The sequence below is a fragment of the Ursus maritimus genome, unplaced genomic scaffold, assembly GCF_017311325.1.
Source record: "Ursus maritimus isolate PB19 unplaced genomic scaffold, ASM1731132v1 scaffold_16, whole genome shotgun sequence".
In the NCBI taxonomy this organism is placed as follows: Eukaryota; Metazoa; Chordata; class Mammalia; order Carnivora; family Ursidae; genus Ursus; species Ursus maritimus.
In genome coordinates this window covers 35,226,785-35,242,677 of record NW_024424008.1, presented here as the reverse complement: position 1 = coordinate 35,242,677, position 15,893 = coordinate 35,226,785, and the positions used below count along the sequence as shown (strand labels likewise).

The 15,893-nt window shown below is 45.6% G+C and overlaps 1 protein-coding gene across 1 annotated transcript in view; it reads right to left on the bottom strand.

The window, feature by feature from the left end:
- The window catches only part of NCAPD3 (non-SMC condensin II complex subunit D3), a 57,415-nt gene that overhangs the window by 3,253 nt on the left and 38,269 nt on the right, over positions 1-15,893 (bottom strand). Inside the window, exons 25-32 of the mRNA XM_008688327.2 lie at positions 9,539-9,676; positions 9,099-9,232; positions 8,667-8,866; positions 6,282-6,392; positions 4,252-4,389; positions 3,143-3,309; positions 2,781-2,920; positions 1,825-1,902 (exon numbers count right to left, since the gene is read on the bottom strand). Coding sequence (XP_008686549.1) covers positions 1,825-1,902; positions 2,781-2,920; positions 3,143-3,309; positions 4,252-4,389; positions 6,282-6,392; positions 8,667-8,866; positions 9,099-9,232; positions 9,539-9,676 — 1,106 coding nt within the window. The remainder of the gene's footprint in view (positions 1-1,824; positions 1,903-2,780; positions 2,921-3,142; positions 3,310-4,251; positions 4,390-6,281; positions 6,393-8,666; positions 8,867-9,098; positions 9,233-9,538; positions 9,677-15,893) is intronic.

The window sequence follows — 15,893 nt, the reverse complement described above, 5'->3', positions numbered from 1 at the left end:
AAGAACATACAGAAAATCTGTTTCAAAGAGGCTGAATTTTTCACATATATAACATGACACCTGTTCAATATACAGGAACCCCAAATTACTGCTTTTAATGACAAAAGCAGTTACAAGTCAGTTGTCATCTGAGGAGATGTGGGGTAGGAGCTCTGTTCATCAGGTACTCTCCCTTAAAAGGAGGACTTGATGGAAATTCTCTATAACCCAGTAAATACTCTAACAGATCACAGCATCACAGGTCAAAGAACTGCCCAGCAACTAGCCAGAACACACTAAGTGCTCAATAAATTTGTACTGACTGAACGTACAACCAAATGAACGGCTTGCTCCCGGGCTGCACCACTACCAAAGAGAAGAACACCCTAATGTGTTCTCGTCTTGCAGTCACACCCACGAGCAGCATGTGAGAGCAAAGGCTGTAGAAGGACACGGGAACTGCAATCAGGAGACCTGAGCTCAGGCCCCAGCTCTGCCATTCGTGCCATCACTTAACCCACTAACATCTGCTTCGCTCCTCCCGTGTCCCAGGCACTGTGGCAGGCCTGGTGGGTACAGTGAAGAGTGAAACAGCTTAGAAACTAGTTGCAAGGACAAAGCGGTACAGCTGATCCTGAACAACGTGGGGGTTGGAGCTGCCAACCCCTGCAATAGTCGAAAATCTGTATGTAACTTTTAACTCTCCCCAAAGTCAACTACCGACAGCCTGCTGTTGACCAGAAGGAAGCCTTACCAGCAATATCAACAGCCGACTAACGCATATTTTGTATGTTATGTGCATCGCACACTGTACCCTTATAATAAAGTAAGTTGGAGAACAGAAAATGCTGCTAAGACCATCACAAATGCTTTTAAGACAATTTTTGGTGCTGCACTGTAAACAGTCTGCACTAAGTGGACCCGCGCAGTTCAAACCAGCGCAGTTCAAGGGTCTGCTGTTTGTGGAGGTAGCAAGTACTGCCGAGGAGGTCAGAGTGCTAGGAGGGGGCACCTCATCTCGTCCGAAGGGTCAGGGAGGGCTGCTGCTGGAGGGTGAAGCAGCGGCCACCGGGGAATGGGAAGTTCTAGATGAGGACGTGGCGCACGAACGCCCCACGTGTGGCAAGAGGGGGTGTATGCGGGACCTGAGAACCCGGCACGGGGCTGGCGGGCAGAGGAAGGGGGAGGTGGAGAGCGAAGAGGTGGGAGGCACACCCACACATGCCGTGGACAGTAAGAAGCTATAACACAAGGTAATAAGAAACAATCCTCTACACTTCTAACTCACCTCGACTTTGAAATAACAGGAAAGAACAGAATGGGAGTGAGAAGACAGAGGCTCTTGGCACAGCTGGTGGTGGGTCCCCAACAGGCCACTGAACCCGAAGGCTCAGCTGGCTCCCGGAGCTGGCCTCGATGATGTACACGGTGCCTGCCGGCGTCGACTTGAGTCAGCAACAAAGCAGGGCTGCCCGAGGCAGCAGGGGCACTCAAGGGCTGGCTCCAGCTAGAATGGCAAGCACGCCACTGCCCGGGGACACTGTGCCTCAGCCTCCCTGTCTGTCCAACAGGGAAGCTCACGGGTGGCTGCGAGTTTAACTGAGCTCATGCATGTGAACACACTCAGAAGAGCGCCTGACTGACATTCGGCTAGTGCTCGGGCTGTTGCGTTATAAGTATCACGAGACACCATGTGACAAGGCACCACAATGCTGCTGACCACCAGGAGCACCTTCATCTAGTAAAAGACCTCCTTCAACAGGAGGAGTCTTATTGCAGCTCCCACAGACACACAGTGACTGAGGAGAGACTCAGCAGAAGCCGGCTCGTCAGAGGAGTACTTACTCTCGGGAGTACTGATCGCTCGCTTAGTTACGCGGTCCACAGCTCCACTGGACTCCTGCTCCAGGCTGTAGGATGTTGCTAGGATGAAACAGGAAAGTTTTAGCTGTCCAAAAAAACCCAACACAATTAGCAAGATCTATGATAAAGTTAATATCCCAAATAACGTGTTCTTACAATGAAGTAATTCAGAAAGACACCAAAAAATGATAAACATGAGAAACCACGTCCATTTTCACTAGGACTCAAAGAGAAGGAAATTACCATAGCCAGTTTTGATCTAGAAAGCCTGGCAAAGAAGATGGGGAACTGTAAGACCAATGTTTCTACGGAGGAAAATAGACACCGGTGTGCCACTGGCTCCTGCCGACATACAACTGCAGTAAATTACAGAAGGCAATCTGACACCACCAAAGGCTTTAAAAATATTCATGGGCTCTGAGTGCTGGGAATAAATCCTAAAGATTATATACTTCACTGTGACATTACTTCAAAAAATTGAAAAACACCTATATTTCTGAGAAGAGTGTAACAGTAAATAGGTTTCAGTACTTCCACAAGATAGAATGCTACAAAGCCACGGGGAGAAAAGTTAGGAAAGAACAGCTCATGGGCAAATGTTCACTATTATTGTCAGTATGTGCAGGGAAGTAGATTACAAACCAGAAATGCACACTAAGATCACAACTTTATAAATAAGGCCTAACACGTGTGTGTGAGGAGTGGAAAGACAGGAAGAATGAACACTTTGCTGCTAATGGGTGAGTTTTCCACTTCACTCTCTTTTCCAAATCTCTTCTTACCCAGAATCCCAAATCCCCAAAGTTGTTTGTTTTGAATATCAGAAAACAGAAATCATTTAAAAAAGGATGTGTCTTTGTCTGTATCCTCACTGTGTCCGAGGTACCAAACCCAGCTCTGCCATCGGCCCCTGGAGCTGCCCGGGACTTGGGACTTACCACGATGGCACATTTTGTCCAGGCTCTGAGAGCTCAACGCGAGCGGCAACCCTCCTGTGCTCCGCCTCCGGTGCCTGCTGTTGGACTCCACAGCTTTCTTGACAGAATTCAGGATTGCGATGGTGCTTAGGGACATGGGCCTGCGGAGGAAAACATGCCACAGACGTGCAGAGAGGAAGGGGGCGAAAACGCTGCAGTAACCGCCCTCTGCCTCTCAGGTGCGCCCTCATCCACACTCTCTGCAAATCTGAGCGAGGAGCCTGGAAGAGGCCACCGCGAAAACGCCCAGGGGGAAGGCACGGACGCCCCGGAGAACGTGGTGAGAGGCAGTCAGCCCCGTTCCTGACGCACCGGCTCCATACCTGCCTTTGGGCATGAACCTCTTCAACAGCCCAGTCTCAAGGGAAGGAGACAGAGGCGGTGCTTGGCCAGCAACCGCTCTGGGTGTTGAGGGCTGGCTCGCAGCGGCGGGCACAGTGGCACCTTCCTGGCCAGCAAGAGCTGGCATTACTTCTAAACTCGGAGCAACCTGTCAGGGAAGAGAAATAAAGACTATTTACCTACTGACACTTTTTTTTTTTAATGGAACCTTTACATGCCCTGAGCAAGTCCCGAAGTAATTTATTTTAAAAAATATGTCAGGGGCGCCTGGGTGGCGCAGTCGTTAAGCACCTGCCTTCAGCTCAGGGCGTGATCCCGGTGTTATGGGATCGAGCCCCACGTCAGGCTCCTCCACTATGAGCCTGCTTCTTCCTCTCCCACTCCCCCTGCTTGTGTTCCCTCTCTTGCTGGCTGTCTCTCTCTCTGTCAAATAAATAAATCAAATCTTAAAAAAATAAAAATAAATAAATAAATAAAAAATAAAAAACATGTCAGCCCTGGGCAAGTAGAACTTTCCCTTTAGAAAGTTACGGCAGATGTTATGGCATTAAAGAGAAAAAGGACTGAGTTAGTTTGCCTTCATCAATTTTTAATACAGCAGATCTGTGTGGATTTCTCAGAGAAGTGAGCACACTGCGTCTGGAAGTGAACAGCAGCTTACTACAAGTGACATTCTGTCCGAAACAGGGGCACTTAGGGAGCAGGACCACAAACTGAGACACCGAGGGGGCTCCAGTTAGCTCTGATCACTAGAACCACAGATTAAATAACCCGACGACCAGCTTGCTTTCTGGGCATTCACACACGGCCCCCAAGTATTACTATGATGACTTTCCAGACAAGTTCATGTGGCCTGCCGTGAGGGAAGGGAAGCCTCCCTGATCGAGTGATCCGTGTGGCACACATGGCAAAGGAACACACAGCGGTCCACGACCAGCAACCCGAAAGGGCTCGCCCCAACCAACCTCGGCTCCTGTGTGGGTTTCGAGAAGCACTGGGAAAGCTCGCAGCCGAGGGCAGACTGGAGAGGAGGGTCACACGCTACTTGTGCTGTCTGTGTCCCCCTGGCCCTGTAAGCCACCCCACTCACATCTGCTTGTCTTGCCAGCTCCTGCTCCTGGGCTAGCTGCTCGTTGTACTTCTTGATGTCGTACTCGAGTTCTGATGCCAGCTGCTTGTCTAATGCAAAGAAATCCTTGATTTCATCGCGGTAATCCTGCATCACCTCCTAAAACAGACCCAGAGGCATCTTTTAGTGTTTTCTTGAATAAATACATAAGCTCTGCAACACAACCTGATAAATATTAACAGGAACAGTAAGACGTGTTTTGCTGAGAGCAGACTATTTCTAGTACATAAACCAACAAGTTAAGTAACATGATGGTATTCTCCTGGGAAATGCCAACTGCACTTGTATTGACCACAGAAGCTAGTAAGCATGATGTGAGAGAATAACTATCAGTTCTGATCTTAGGGAGCGTCCTGTCTATCCGCCATTCAACAGGCAGTTTCCCAGGTTCCTGATGAGGAAGAAAGGTCATGGAACCACACAATCTGAGCCTCAAGCAGGCCTTATACCAGGGCACAGAACTGCCACTGATAAGCTACGCCCTTTCCATTCCGGAAGGCACGGTTGGGGATAGTGCTGGAGCTCGGTGGTCGGGCTTGGCTCTGGGTCACCACCAGTTTAAAGACTCTTGTAGTGTCACTGAGGCAGGCCCCTTAGGAATTCAAGTCAGATGTTAGATGGGCAGGTGGTACATGGCACTGTCCTGGCTCTGACAGGGCCTCTGGAGCAAGTGACAGGAAGCTGTGCAGTCTAAAAGTTGCTCATCTGTCTACACTAGCTTTCTCAGAGGACTGCAACTATGGTTCTACTCCCATCCTGTGTCTTCCTCTGAAGATAAGACAGAAAAGCTTTTATCACATGAGGCTAAGAACATTCTCAGGTCTTACAAGGGGATGCCGGGGACCAGGCCTCTTTGCTAAGAGGAAGAAACCATTTCACCTAACAGTATTAGAGGGAGATTTATCATAGCCCCACCTGTGAGAGAAGTCCCGACAAAGGGAAGGAAGTCTATGAACGCTGCCAGCCACCGTGAAGACAGGGCTACCCAGGCCGGGGGAGAGGACGGCTGCACGGCTTTCACGGAAAGCCGACAGTGAGGGAGCACGGTGCTGCTCAAGGCACCTGTGTGGCCCTCCTCCGGGCGTGTGCTCAGAAACCGGGGACAGACTTACTGTTCAGAGGCCTTTAAGTAGTTCATTAAGGACCTAAACTCTTTTTTTCCTCTCAGAGCTTTAAAACAGTCAGGGCAATAAAAGCATAAGAATAACTGGAAGTTCTCCTTTTTTCCCACACAATGAGCCTATCTTTCCTACCTTAACTTCCTTTAGTTTAAAGAGGTATTTGAAGAATCTACATTAAATGCAATTTGGTTGTAGCCCTTACTGAAAACAATTTTTAGCATTTTTTGAGGAAGAAAACAGCGTAGTGTAAACAGAGAAAGGAATAAAAATGTTCCGTTTATTTCGGATTGAAAAATTTTGCCAGAAAGGCCAGGGCCTCATTTATGTCTGCATGGCATGTGAACATATTCTGGGTGCTCAGACCACGACTTTTCATGGCCTCGGATCCCACCAGTGACGGCGGCCCAACCCCCATCAGTGCGCCCCAAGACCCACCGTTATTTCCTGATGTGGAGGCAGTGTTAAAGGAAAACATCCCCAGACTGAACATGATGCCCAATGTCACTTTATCCCTCACCAGAAGGAGCTAAGATGATGCCTTTGTATTTGACCCCAGTTGAGAAAGCCTTCCAAACGGCATCTCGAAACTGGCATCAAGGACACACGTGCTCCGCACAGAGAGTCAGCCCTTCATAAACTCAACAGCACGAAAAAGGCAAGAAGCAGCTTCTGTGGAACCTACGGTCAAACTCTCTCTCTGTTGAAAGGCCTGTCTGGCTGGTCGAATTCTAAAAAAGTGTAAAGCTGGTTTTTGTAGCATTTTGAGTTCCTGTGTTCACCGACCAACTGCACCATCGTAACTGTGACAGATCCTGAGTATTGAGCTAGAGGCGGGAGACACTGACCACAAAGCACAAGGTCATCTTTTACCCTGAGATAGGTCATGAGTTCCCGCAAAGCTGGGATCTTATTTTTCTCTAGCACGGTCTTCAGGGAGATGATAATTGGAATAATATTTTCTATGAAATTCTTCTTCTGAACCTGTAGTAACAGAAACAAAGGCATGTTTTATACAGATAAAGTTCTGAGACAAAGGCTTCTCCCTGACCTAGCTCCTTCTGCACGGCCGATCTACGGTACTACGGGGGCTTCCTGTTTATCTTTTATTATGATGCTGGGAACTGTCTAGGACCCAGCACCTTTGTCCTGGAGACTTTATAAGCATTATCTCAAAACACTCAGAAGGCTTTGTGAAGTAGGTTGGGGTGAGTGCTATTCTTATTTTCTAAACAAGAAACAGGAATTAGAAATAGGCTGAATAACTTGACAACAAACACTAAACCTCCACACAAACCCATCTCGGATCCAGTCAATTCCTCCCCTCGGCATGCTCCCTCTGGAATGAAAATGAGTTCATTTCTGACTACCCAAAAGGGCCATTTTGTATTCCTGCTGTGAAATGAAACATGGTTGAGAATGTCTAAGCATGAAAGAGTCAGTGTTGTATTTCTCTCTTCTTGTGTAACTTTGCACACATTTAGAAAAGGTTTATGTATTCATATAACACCTGATTTGACCAAGCCTTCATATTCTTAACCATGAATGATCACTAACCACAGATATTTTCTAATAAATCTCTTAGAATTAAAAATCATCATTATGGTAGCCCACATATGTAGTAAGACTTATCCTTCTGAATTTGGAAAGTATTCTTTTTCTTCTTAAAGTCACTAGGTTCCTCGCTTGTAAATCACCATTTCTAAAAAGTCTTATCAGAGTTCCTGAAATAGAAGGTCAATCAGTAGAGAAATAAACACTTTAATAAATATGAGACTGAGCAGGTGGTAAGTATAGGGATAGGCTTAAAATGTGACTTAAATGCATTCAACTCAATAAATACTATCAAATGCCTTCTCTGTGCCAGACACAAAGCTAACCTCTGGGGATGTAAAAATGAAGCCAAGAATTCTTGCCTCCAAGCTACGTCTAGACCACACCGTGTGCTATGATGTGTGGCATGGTGTGACAAGTGGCAGGATGCTGAAGAACTTACAGAAGAGGAATGCCTAGGGAGGCAGGTGCATCTTTTGAAAAGATGTAGGAATTTGGCAGCAGGAAAGGAGGACAGGGTGGGAAAGGCCCTGCGGGCAGACAGACAGACCATGTGCAAAGGCACAACAGCAGGAGCGCACACCTCCCACTCGAGGAATCAACAGTGACCTGGAATGGAGAGGTCAGGGAGGGGAGCATGGAGACGGGAGGCGTGGGGCAGTACGGACACCCAAGACCTCTGTGTGCCTGGGCGAAGAATAAGGATTTTATTTAGAAGATGACAGAAAGCCACCAAACTAGACTAAAGGTAGCATTAGTGAGGTATAACTTATATGCAGTAAAATTTACCCATGCTAAGTGAACAATTTGACACATCTGACAATATGCGTCAGTATAGACAATAAATATGACAGTATAGGGTAACCAATACCACAGTCTGCATCATCACCCGTAATCCATCACCCTGATAGTTCCCTGCTGAGCTCTGCAGCCAATCTGCTTCTAGTCTCTTTTAAGCAGGAGAATAAAATGATCAAATTTGTCCTTAAGAAAGACTGCCGTGGCAGCAAGGTGGTACACAGCCTGGACCAGAAAGAAACTAGAGACACGAAGGGTGCTGAGTGAGGAAACCACCGGGAACGGCACCAGCTTAAATAAGTGCAGAATGGGTAAGGGAGATGGGTTTGTGAGGTAAAATGGACAGCATCTGGAGACACATTGGATGGCGTCAAAGTCTATTTCTTTAGGGTCCAAAGCTTTTGAGACTCAGGTGGGAAATACAACCTAGTGATCGAGGCTAGTGTAAGAACCGGAACCTGGTGAGGATTATGGCAATTAAGCACCACTCTGAATCAGTCTGATTCCAATATTCACACTCTGGCCAAAGAAACCATGAGCCTGGCATGCCAGACTCCAGACTGGGGTAGTACTGGGTTCCCTTGTGGACAAGTTGGTAGATAACGGTTTGCTTCTCTACAATAGAGACCAGGAGAGAAGACAAAGAGGAGGAAGGAGAGGAGTAACTCAGTTTTGGCAGAGGAAGTCTGAGATGCCTGTGGCACACCCAAGCAGACAACTGGGGTGGGTCAGGCCACGAGGGAAGGTGGAGCTGGAAAGACAGAGGCAGAGTCGTCATCACTGCGGTGAGTGTTAAGGCCATGGGTGAGAATAAAATCCTCATCTGAGGTAGACCGCCAGTACTCAGGGAGTGGACGGAGGAGCACAGGGGTGTAACCAGGCCTGTTTATGGAACGACACACTCACTTGCGAGATGAGCCTCTTCTGAGCTTCCTGCATGACTGCACTGGCCAACGCCGTGTCATCTTCTTCCATAAGAAGGTCCTTATCTGCTTTAGCTCTCATAGCCAAAAGCTTGATCTCCTTTGAGCTGAGGACCTCAAATGTATCTGAGAGCAATTCACTGGCTTCCATGTCTAGGGGAAGGATGCCATCGGCAAAGGATGCTGAGAGAGAGCACAAAAGATCAGCTTCTGAGAAACAGTCCAGCCCCAGGGGGGGAAGGGTATCCCACAGAGCTAGGAGGGCCCATCTTGGCTTCAAGTGGGGGTCTGCATGGGCCCAGCTGATGTCAAAGAAGGAAAAAAATGGGGTCTTCCCATAGCATCGAGGTCTCACTTGTTATAGATCTGCTTTCATTTTTAAATATACATTTTATCCCAAACACACCAGGCCTACCCAAAATACTAAGGCAGATTTTGGAAGTGATATTGAATCGTTGTTCATCTGTGAAGTGCTCCAGAAGAAATTTGTAGATTTTCATTCGCTTCTGCTTGTTTGTCTTTCCCTTCAGTGAAAACAGCCGCTTCTCTCTATGGTGAAACAGGACAATTTTACCACATCACGTGGGCAAGGGTACGGATGTTACTTTCAACAGCAGTTTGCAGCATCCTAAAAGCTGTCTACCCAAGGTGTAAGTGCACAGATGAGAGGACCGTGCTTCCCGGCGGCACTTCCCTCAGGACGCTGTTGCAGGGTGAATTGTCTAGCATCACCCCGCCCAGGAAGGCAGTCCCACTGCAAGGAGCGTGGGGCCCGGGGTCTGTGCCTCACCACGTGTACAGAGCAGCCACCCACCTCCCACTGCTTGCCCGACCCTTCCCGAGAGCTCCGCTGACCTCTCTGACTGGGGGAACTTGTTATACTTCTCATGCTTCTCGTAGTTATTGAAGTGGAAGATACACTCAATGAAGTGCTGAAAGAACATGACAGGGTTCCTCTTCAGTAACAGGTGAGCCAGGCAAAACTCCCCAAAACTGCAAAGAAGGCGAGAGAGGAGAAAGAGACCCGTTTGCTGTTTGCAGACAGCCTCTAAAATTACACGGAGAACGCAGAGGTGCTGGGGGAAACTGTGAATAAGGGAAAGGAATACGAAATCTATCCTAATACACAGCTTTGTCCAGACCAAAAGCAAGATACAAATTTAGCTTCTTTTGTCTGTCCTTGCTCAACAGCATCCTTTATGAATCCAAGGTCAGCACAAAGGCTTTTTATACCAGGATTCCTTTCAAAATTCTAACAAGGTGTTATTATTCAGCTACACTTCAAATGCGGGAAAACAACCAACTGACCCCAAACTGCTCTTCAAGCAGAATTCTGTGGTCCTCATGGCTGATGCAACGACAAACCACCACCTGAAAATGAACACTTGGCTTCCCCCACTCAACTTGAGGTTTGCTGCCCACAAGAATGAATAAAAACCAATTTTTGTAATTGGGACTTTTTCAAGAATTGGGATTAATTACAAGAGCCTCACAGTTCGGGTCAGTACACAGAGTGAAGCACTCTCACTGAGCTTTGGACTCATCAGCAAGCCCCAGGCACTCTCCTTTCTCCTGTGCCCCCAAATCTGGAAGAGGCATCTGACATGCACATACCAGGCTACCCATCTGAAGGGCAAAACATTAGTGGTTTCCGAAGCCAAAAGTACATGGACAAAAGCCAGGTTATCCAACCGCAGGCCCCAGACAGTTTGTCTAGTAGGGGAGAGAAGGCCAAGGCACAGGTGTTTGCTCAGGGGTCAGCACGGGGTGGTGCAGGGCCGGCTCTGATCCATTTATACTGTCCAGAAGAATGTTTTAATTTCATTTCAGAGTTAAATGCAATTTCCACGTACACAGGAATGCCGGCCAGCTCTCAAGGAGGGAGGAGCAGTAACGAGGATGACCCAAAGTGATTCTTGGCTTTGGGAGGCACGGGACTCATGAGAGATTCACCTTCTCTTTTTTTTTTTTTTTTTTTAAAGATTTTATTTATTTATTTGACAGAGATAGAGACAGCCAGAGAGAGAGGGAACACAAGCAGGGGGAGTGGGAGAGGAAGAAGCAGGCTCATAGCGGAGGAGCCTGATGTGGGGCTCAATCCCATAACTCTGGGATCATGCCCTGAGCCGAAGGCAGACGCTTAATGACCAAGCCACCCAGGCGCCCCAGATTCACCTTCTCTTAATGGTCCTCCTGAGGCTAATATTAAAATCACTTTATATTCGAAGCATACACATCAATGAAAACACAGAGAAGGCAGTTCCAGAAACTTGACAGAAGTAAACCTAGGTAAAAGCTCCACTGCAAACAACGGCACTCTGACCACTCACCTAGCCTGACATAATTCTGAACACAAAACCAACAAAACTCTGTATCGAAAAGGGAATCCCCCGAGAAGTTCACGTGAGGCCAGCTAGAAGCCCCTGCTGATCCAGGAGCAGTCAGTACGTTCTACACAAACTGCTGTTTAGTAGACCTGGCTGAAGGGCAAATAAGGTCACAGCACAAGGTGAAGTTCTTTCTAAACAAGGCTTACTCTGGTAAGTTATCTGTGACCAAGAGTGGAGAAAACCATTAAGTAAACCAAAACCATTCCCCTAGAAACGAGACTTCACCTTCCTTTATTACAGTTAACCTACCATGGCATGGCAGCTCTTACAACTACCCGCATTTTCTCTTCGTATCTGAAGTCATTCGTGTGAAAATGAGATCAGACAGAACCCAGTACTCTCCACAAGAAGAGGGGTTGCTCTGAGCTTCAATTTGTGAGCTTCGACTTGATGTCCACTCAGAATTTAGGTCAAGAATATATACCAGTAGAGGTAACTGATGGGCAAGATACTGCAGTCTACCCTCTAGTGAATACCTGGCTTAACCAACTGCACAGATAAATCCAACAGTAACATAAATTATGCGAAGGATTCACATGCTCAGGGCTGGAAGCAGAGTCAAAGGACTTTGCATCATAGAAGCCGGAAACCACGGTCAATGGGTAATATTCAGCACTGTCTTGCTGTTATATTTACTGGGACTAAAAGGGCACATTTCAGCCTTGACTGCATTAAACTCACCAATCTTTCTAGCCTGATAAACTGGGGAACAGAGGTAATTTTGGGTTTTTTTGTTTGTCAGCTGAAAAGTTAAAAGAAATTAACATTCCAAGGAATTCTTCCTGGAGCATTCCTTTTAGAGTGGCAGAGGACAGCACTTTTCAGGAAACAGAAAACTTACACCGCCAAAGACACCTTCCTAAGAACTCTGCTTCTTTTCCCACCTCTTCTCATCCCTCAGGAAAATTAAAAGGAACTATATGTAATCACACCACCAATTCGGGGATACTGTCTAGCCATCTTACACAGCATTAATTACATTATACAGAAAACAAAAAGACCGGCTAAATCTGAGTCATAATAATCTTATACAAAACAGTTATTATTCTCTTACTAAGAATCTAAATCCAGGTTTCAAACAGCCTTACTTTCACTTTCACTTTTTAAATTCAGTATCAGTCGGAACATAAAATCGGACTTTTCTCATGTTTCCCATGCCGAATGCTATTCTGAAGCATCTATCTGCTCAATAAAGGCCACTGTTCACGGACTCCTATTCCCGATCTGTCCTACCTGGTCTATCTCAGACCCATTTATACCAAAATTCGATCTGAAAATCGAGGAAAGTTATTTCCTATAGCCATGTGATTCTTGGCTACCACCTCACATCCAGGCCCCCTTGTTCCCCTGTCCTCATCACCTCTATCACATCCCTACACTGTTCTGTTTTTTCTCTCCTGGTCTCACCTCCCCTGACGTGAGCGTACTCTGTACTCCAGTTCCAGGAGGAGTCAAGTGTTTACCCTCTCCACACTTCATAAATCAGGGCTGGCTTTCCTCTAGGGACACCATTTCCCACAGCCCTCTAAAGGGAAGGCCACTTGCTGCTTCTCCCAAATGCCAGAGTCAAGGCATGAGGACCACACTTTCCCTCCATATTATTTTCATTCATTCTTTTGCCAAATGTTCATTGGGGTGTCTCCTTAGTCTCAAGCTCTCTTTCAGGTGCTAGGGATACTGCAGTCAACAAAACAAAATCTCTGCTCCTCCCGGACGCTTATATTCTAGTAGGTAGTCAGATATTACATATACAACACAAAATATGTTGCCACAAGTGCTCTGAAGAAAAAGCTGCTTGGAGAAGGTATAGGAAAGAGGGAAGGGAGGGCTGGATTCTTCTACCTGACCCACGTGACAATACATAGCCTCCTCTACTGAGGCTCTGGCTATCTATTTTGCCCCCCCCCCCCCCCAGTACTTGATAACTGCTTCCTAGTTTTCCCCATTCCAAATAATACCAACATCACTGCTATGGTCTGCATGTTTGTGTCCCCACCAACCCCATTCCTATGTTGGAAACCTAGCCCTAAGGAGACGGTATTAGGAGACTGGGCCTTTGGGATTAGTGTATGAGATTAGTGTCTTTATAAAAGATGCCCTGGAAAGATTCCTTGTCCCTTCTGCCACGTGAAGACACAATGAGAAGCTTGCTGTCTGGAAGATGACCTTTGCCAGAACCCAATCATGCTGGTGACCTGGCTTCAGACTTCTAGCTTCTAAACTGTGAGAAAGAAATTTCTGTTGTTTATAAGCTATTCAGCTGTGGTATTTTTTTTTTTAAGATTTTATTTATTCGACAGAAAGAGAGAGCAGAAGCAGGGTGAGTGGCAGGCAGAGGGAGAGGGAGAAGCAGGCTTCCTGGTGAGTAGGGAGCCCAATGCAGGGCTTGATCCCAGGACCCTGGGATCTCGACCAAGCCAAAGGCAGAGGCCTAACCGACTGAGCCACCCAGGCGCCCCCAGTCTGCGGTATTTTGTTATAGCTGCTTAAACGGACCAAGACAATTTCTCAGAGAATCTTCAATGTCCATACTGATGAGCTCATTTAACCCCTAACTTTCTATTTTTTTTAATTTCATCAACTCAAGTGACCCTCCCATGTATGTTCTGTGAGCTACTCTGCAGCCCCATCCTGGACCATGTCACTACACCCGCAACACTCACTTCTGATATAAGATAATCCACTTCATGACCACACACACCTGTCCTTCCAGCTTTCTGACCACCCCCCTTCCCATTCCACTTGTTCTACAACCTCAATAACCCCTCTAGATGCTCAATTACCTCTTCTCCCAACCGATCTCTGTCTTCACTTTCTTTTCTAACTCAGTGACCATTATCTTAGTCATTCTCTTGCCTTGAACCTCTCTGGCCCTGCCCTGTGACACTTCTGCAGCATTTCCCCACTTGAGCCCAAACGCACTTGTTACGTATCACCCCCATGACTGCTGTACTACAAGGACACCACCTAGTGGGCAAAGGGGAAAATACATCATACAATTTTGGAGTCCCTGAACATTAGTGGGTGTATATGACAATTAAAAATGTCATTCAAATTTGCTCATGCCAGAATCTTCAGGAATTCCACCTGGGCCAGAAATAAATGCAACAGGCTCTGCCACTATAGTATCTTTAGAAGACTTGTATTAGCAGATGTGTATGGAAAAATTAATGTGTTTAATGCAAGTATATAGGCCCGACCTAAAAATAGGGGAACAGACTAATTTAAATTATAGTTAACAAAGGTAATCATTAGCTTATCAAAGCTGAAAATCAGGGCCCACATTTGAACCATGTGGTTTAAACAAACACAGAATATAGAGATAAAATGGAAAGTTTAAAAGGGATGTATCAAAATATTACAAGAGGCACCGATAATCTTACTATATAGTGTAAATACCTATCCATCCTTCTAATTTCTTTCTGATTCATGCTCTGATCAATTTTTTTTTAAAGATTTTATTTACTTATTTGACAGAGAGAAAGAGACAGCACAAGCAGGGGTAGCAGCCAGCAGAGGGAGAGGGAGAAGCAGGCTCCCCGCTGAGAGCAGGGAGCCCAATGTGGGGCTCGATCCCAGGACCCTGAGATCATGACCTGAGCCAAAGGCAGATGCTTAACAAACTGAACCACTCAGGTGCCCCTCTGATCATCTTTATAACAGGTTCTGTGTATGTTACATACATACTGACCAATGCTCTTGTTCACATACATGTATAGGAGCTGAGAAAAGGGAGTAAACCCAGAAGTGTAGGTTAAATAACCAATCTCACCTTCCCGGCTCATCACTTGAGAGCCTCCCAACACTTCTAATTATGCCTGCTTCTGGGCTACACATTGTAGAGAGGAGAGAGGGATGACAGCCAGTCTTATGGTAGCAGAGTAAAGGTAAAAGGGCATTACATCATTATTTTGGTCCGTTCTCAGTTATATAAACAAAAAGTAATAGTCTTAGTTTTTTATTTCTGACTCTAGATAGCATTAATTAGAATGTTAACCTTTTACTAGTTTATTATGCAAGATATTCCTCCTTGGAAAATTATACCCAAAGAAAACCGAACAGAAATTCTTCCATGGAACTCAGAGTAAATCACTGGTGACCATATTTAGAACCAGAGGGACCCATTATTATAAGCTATTTATAGCTAATGAACTCTATAAAGACCTTTTCCCAACTGTAGTAGCTTTTGCCATGGCATTCAACATTCCATTTTCCAATTGCAGAACTGCTTTAAAAAGAATTATTCATACAACATAATCTAGATTAACAAATTCTGTAAGATCATTCCTCAACCTCCTGAAAATAAATCCTCAAAAAAATTATAGAATGATAGTTATTAACAAGTGGCAAATCAATTCCCTTCCCTTCCAATTCTCAAGAAACACCCATTTCCAAGAAGCCTTGTAATTTGTGTACTCTCATTTCATACTGATTGTTTTAAAATTCCTAGAATTTCTTCCTTACAATTTCTGCACTTACAAGAAAGCATGAACTCTATCAAAATTGACATTTTATTGGCCTAGAAATCAACATAGTTAAGTCAACAGTTAATGGCTACAATTCCATATAATTTACCATGACAAACTCATATACTGCTCTTCATTACTCCTTTAGGGATAGTCAACAATGATAGCAAATGTAGTCAATGCTGAGATTATTTAACAGTCAAACTGGATGAGGGATTTTTTTTTTTTACTTATATGCAAAATAAAGCTTTGTTATATAGCTTAAAAATCTAATTCTCTGACAACTGCCAAAAGCTCACTAAATTCTAAATAACTCAACTCTAAACCAATTTTAAAGAAAGAGAACTAATATAC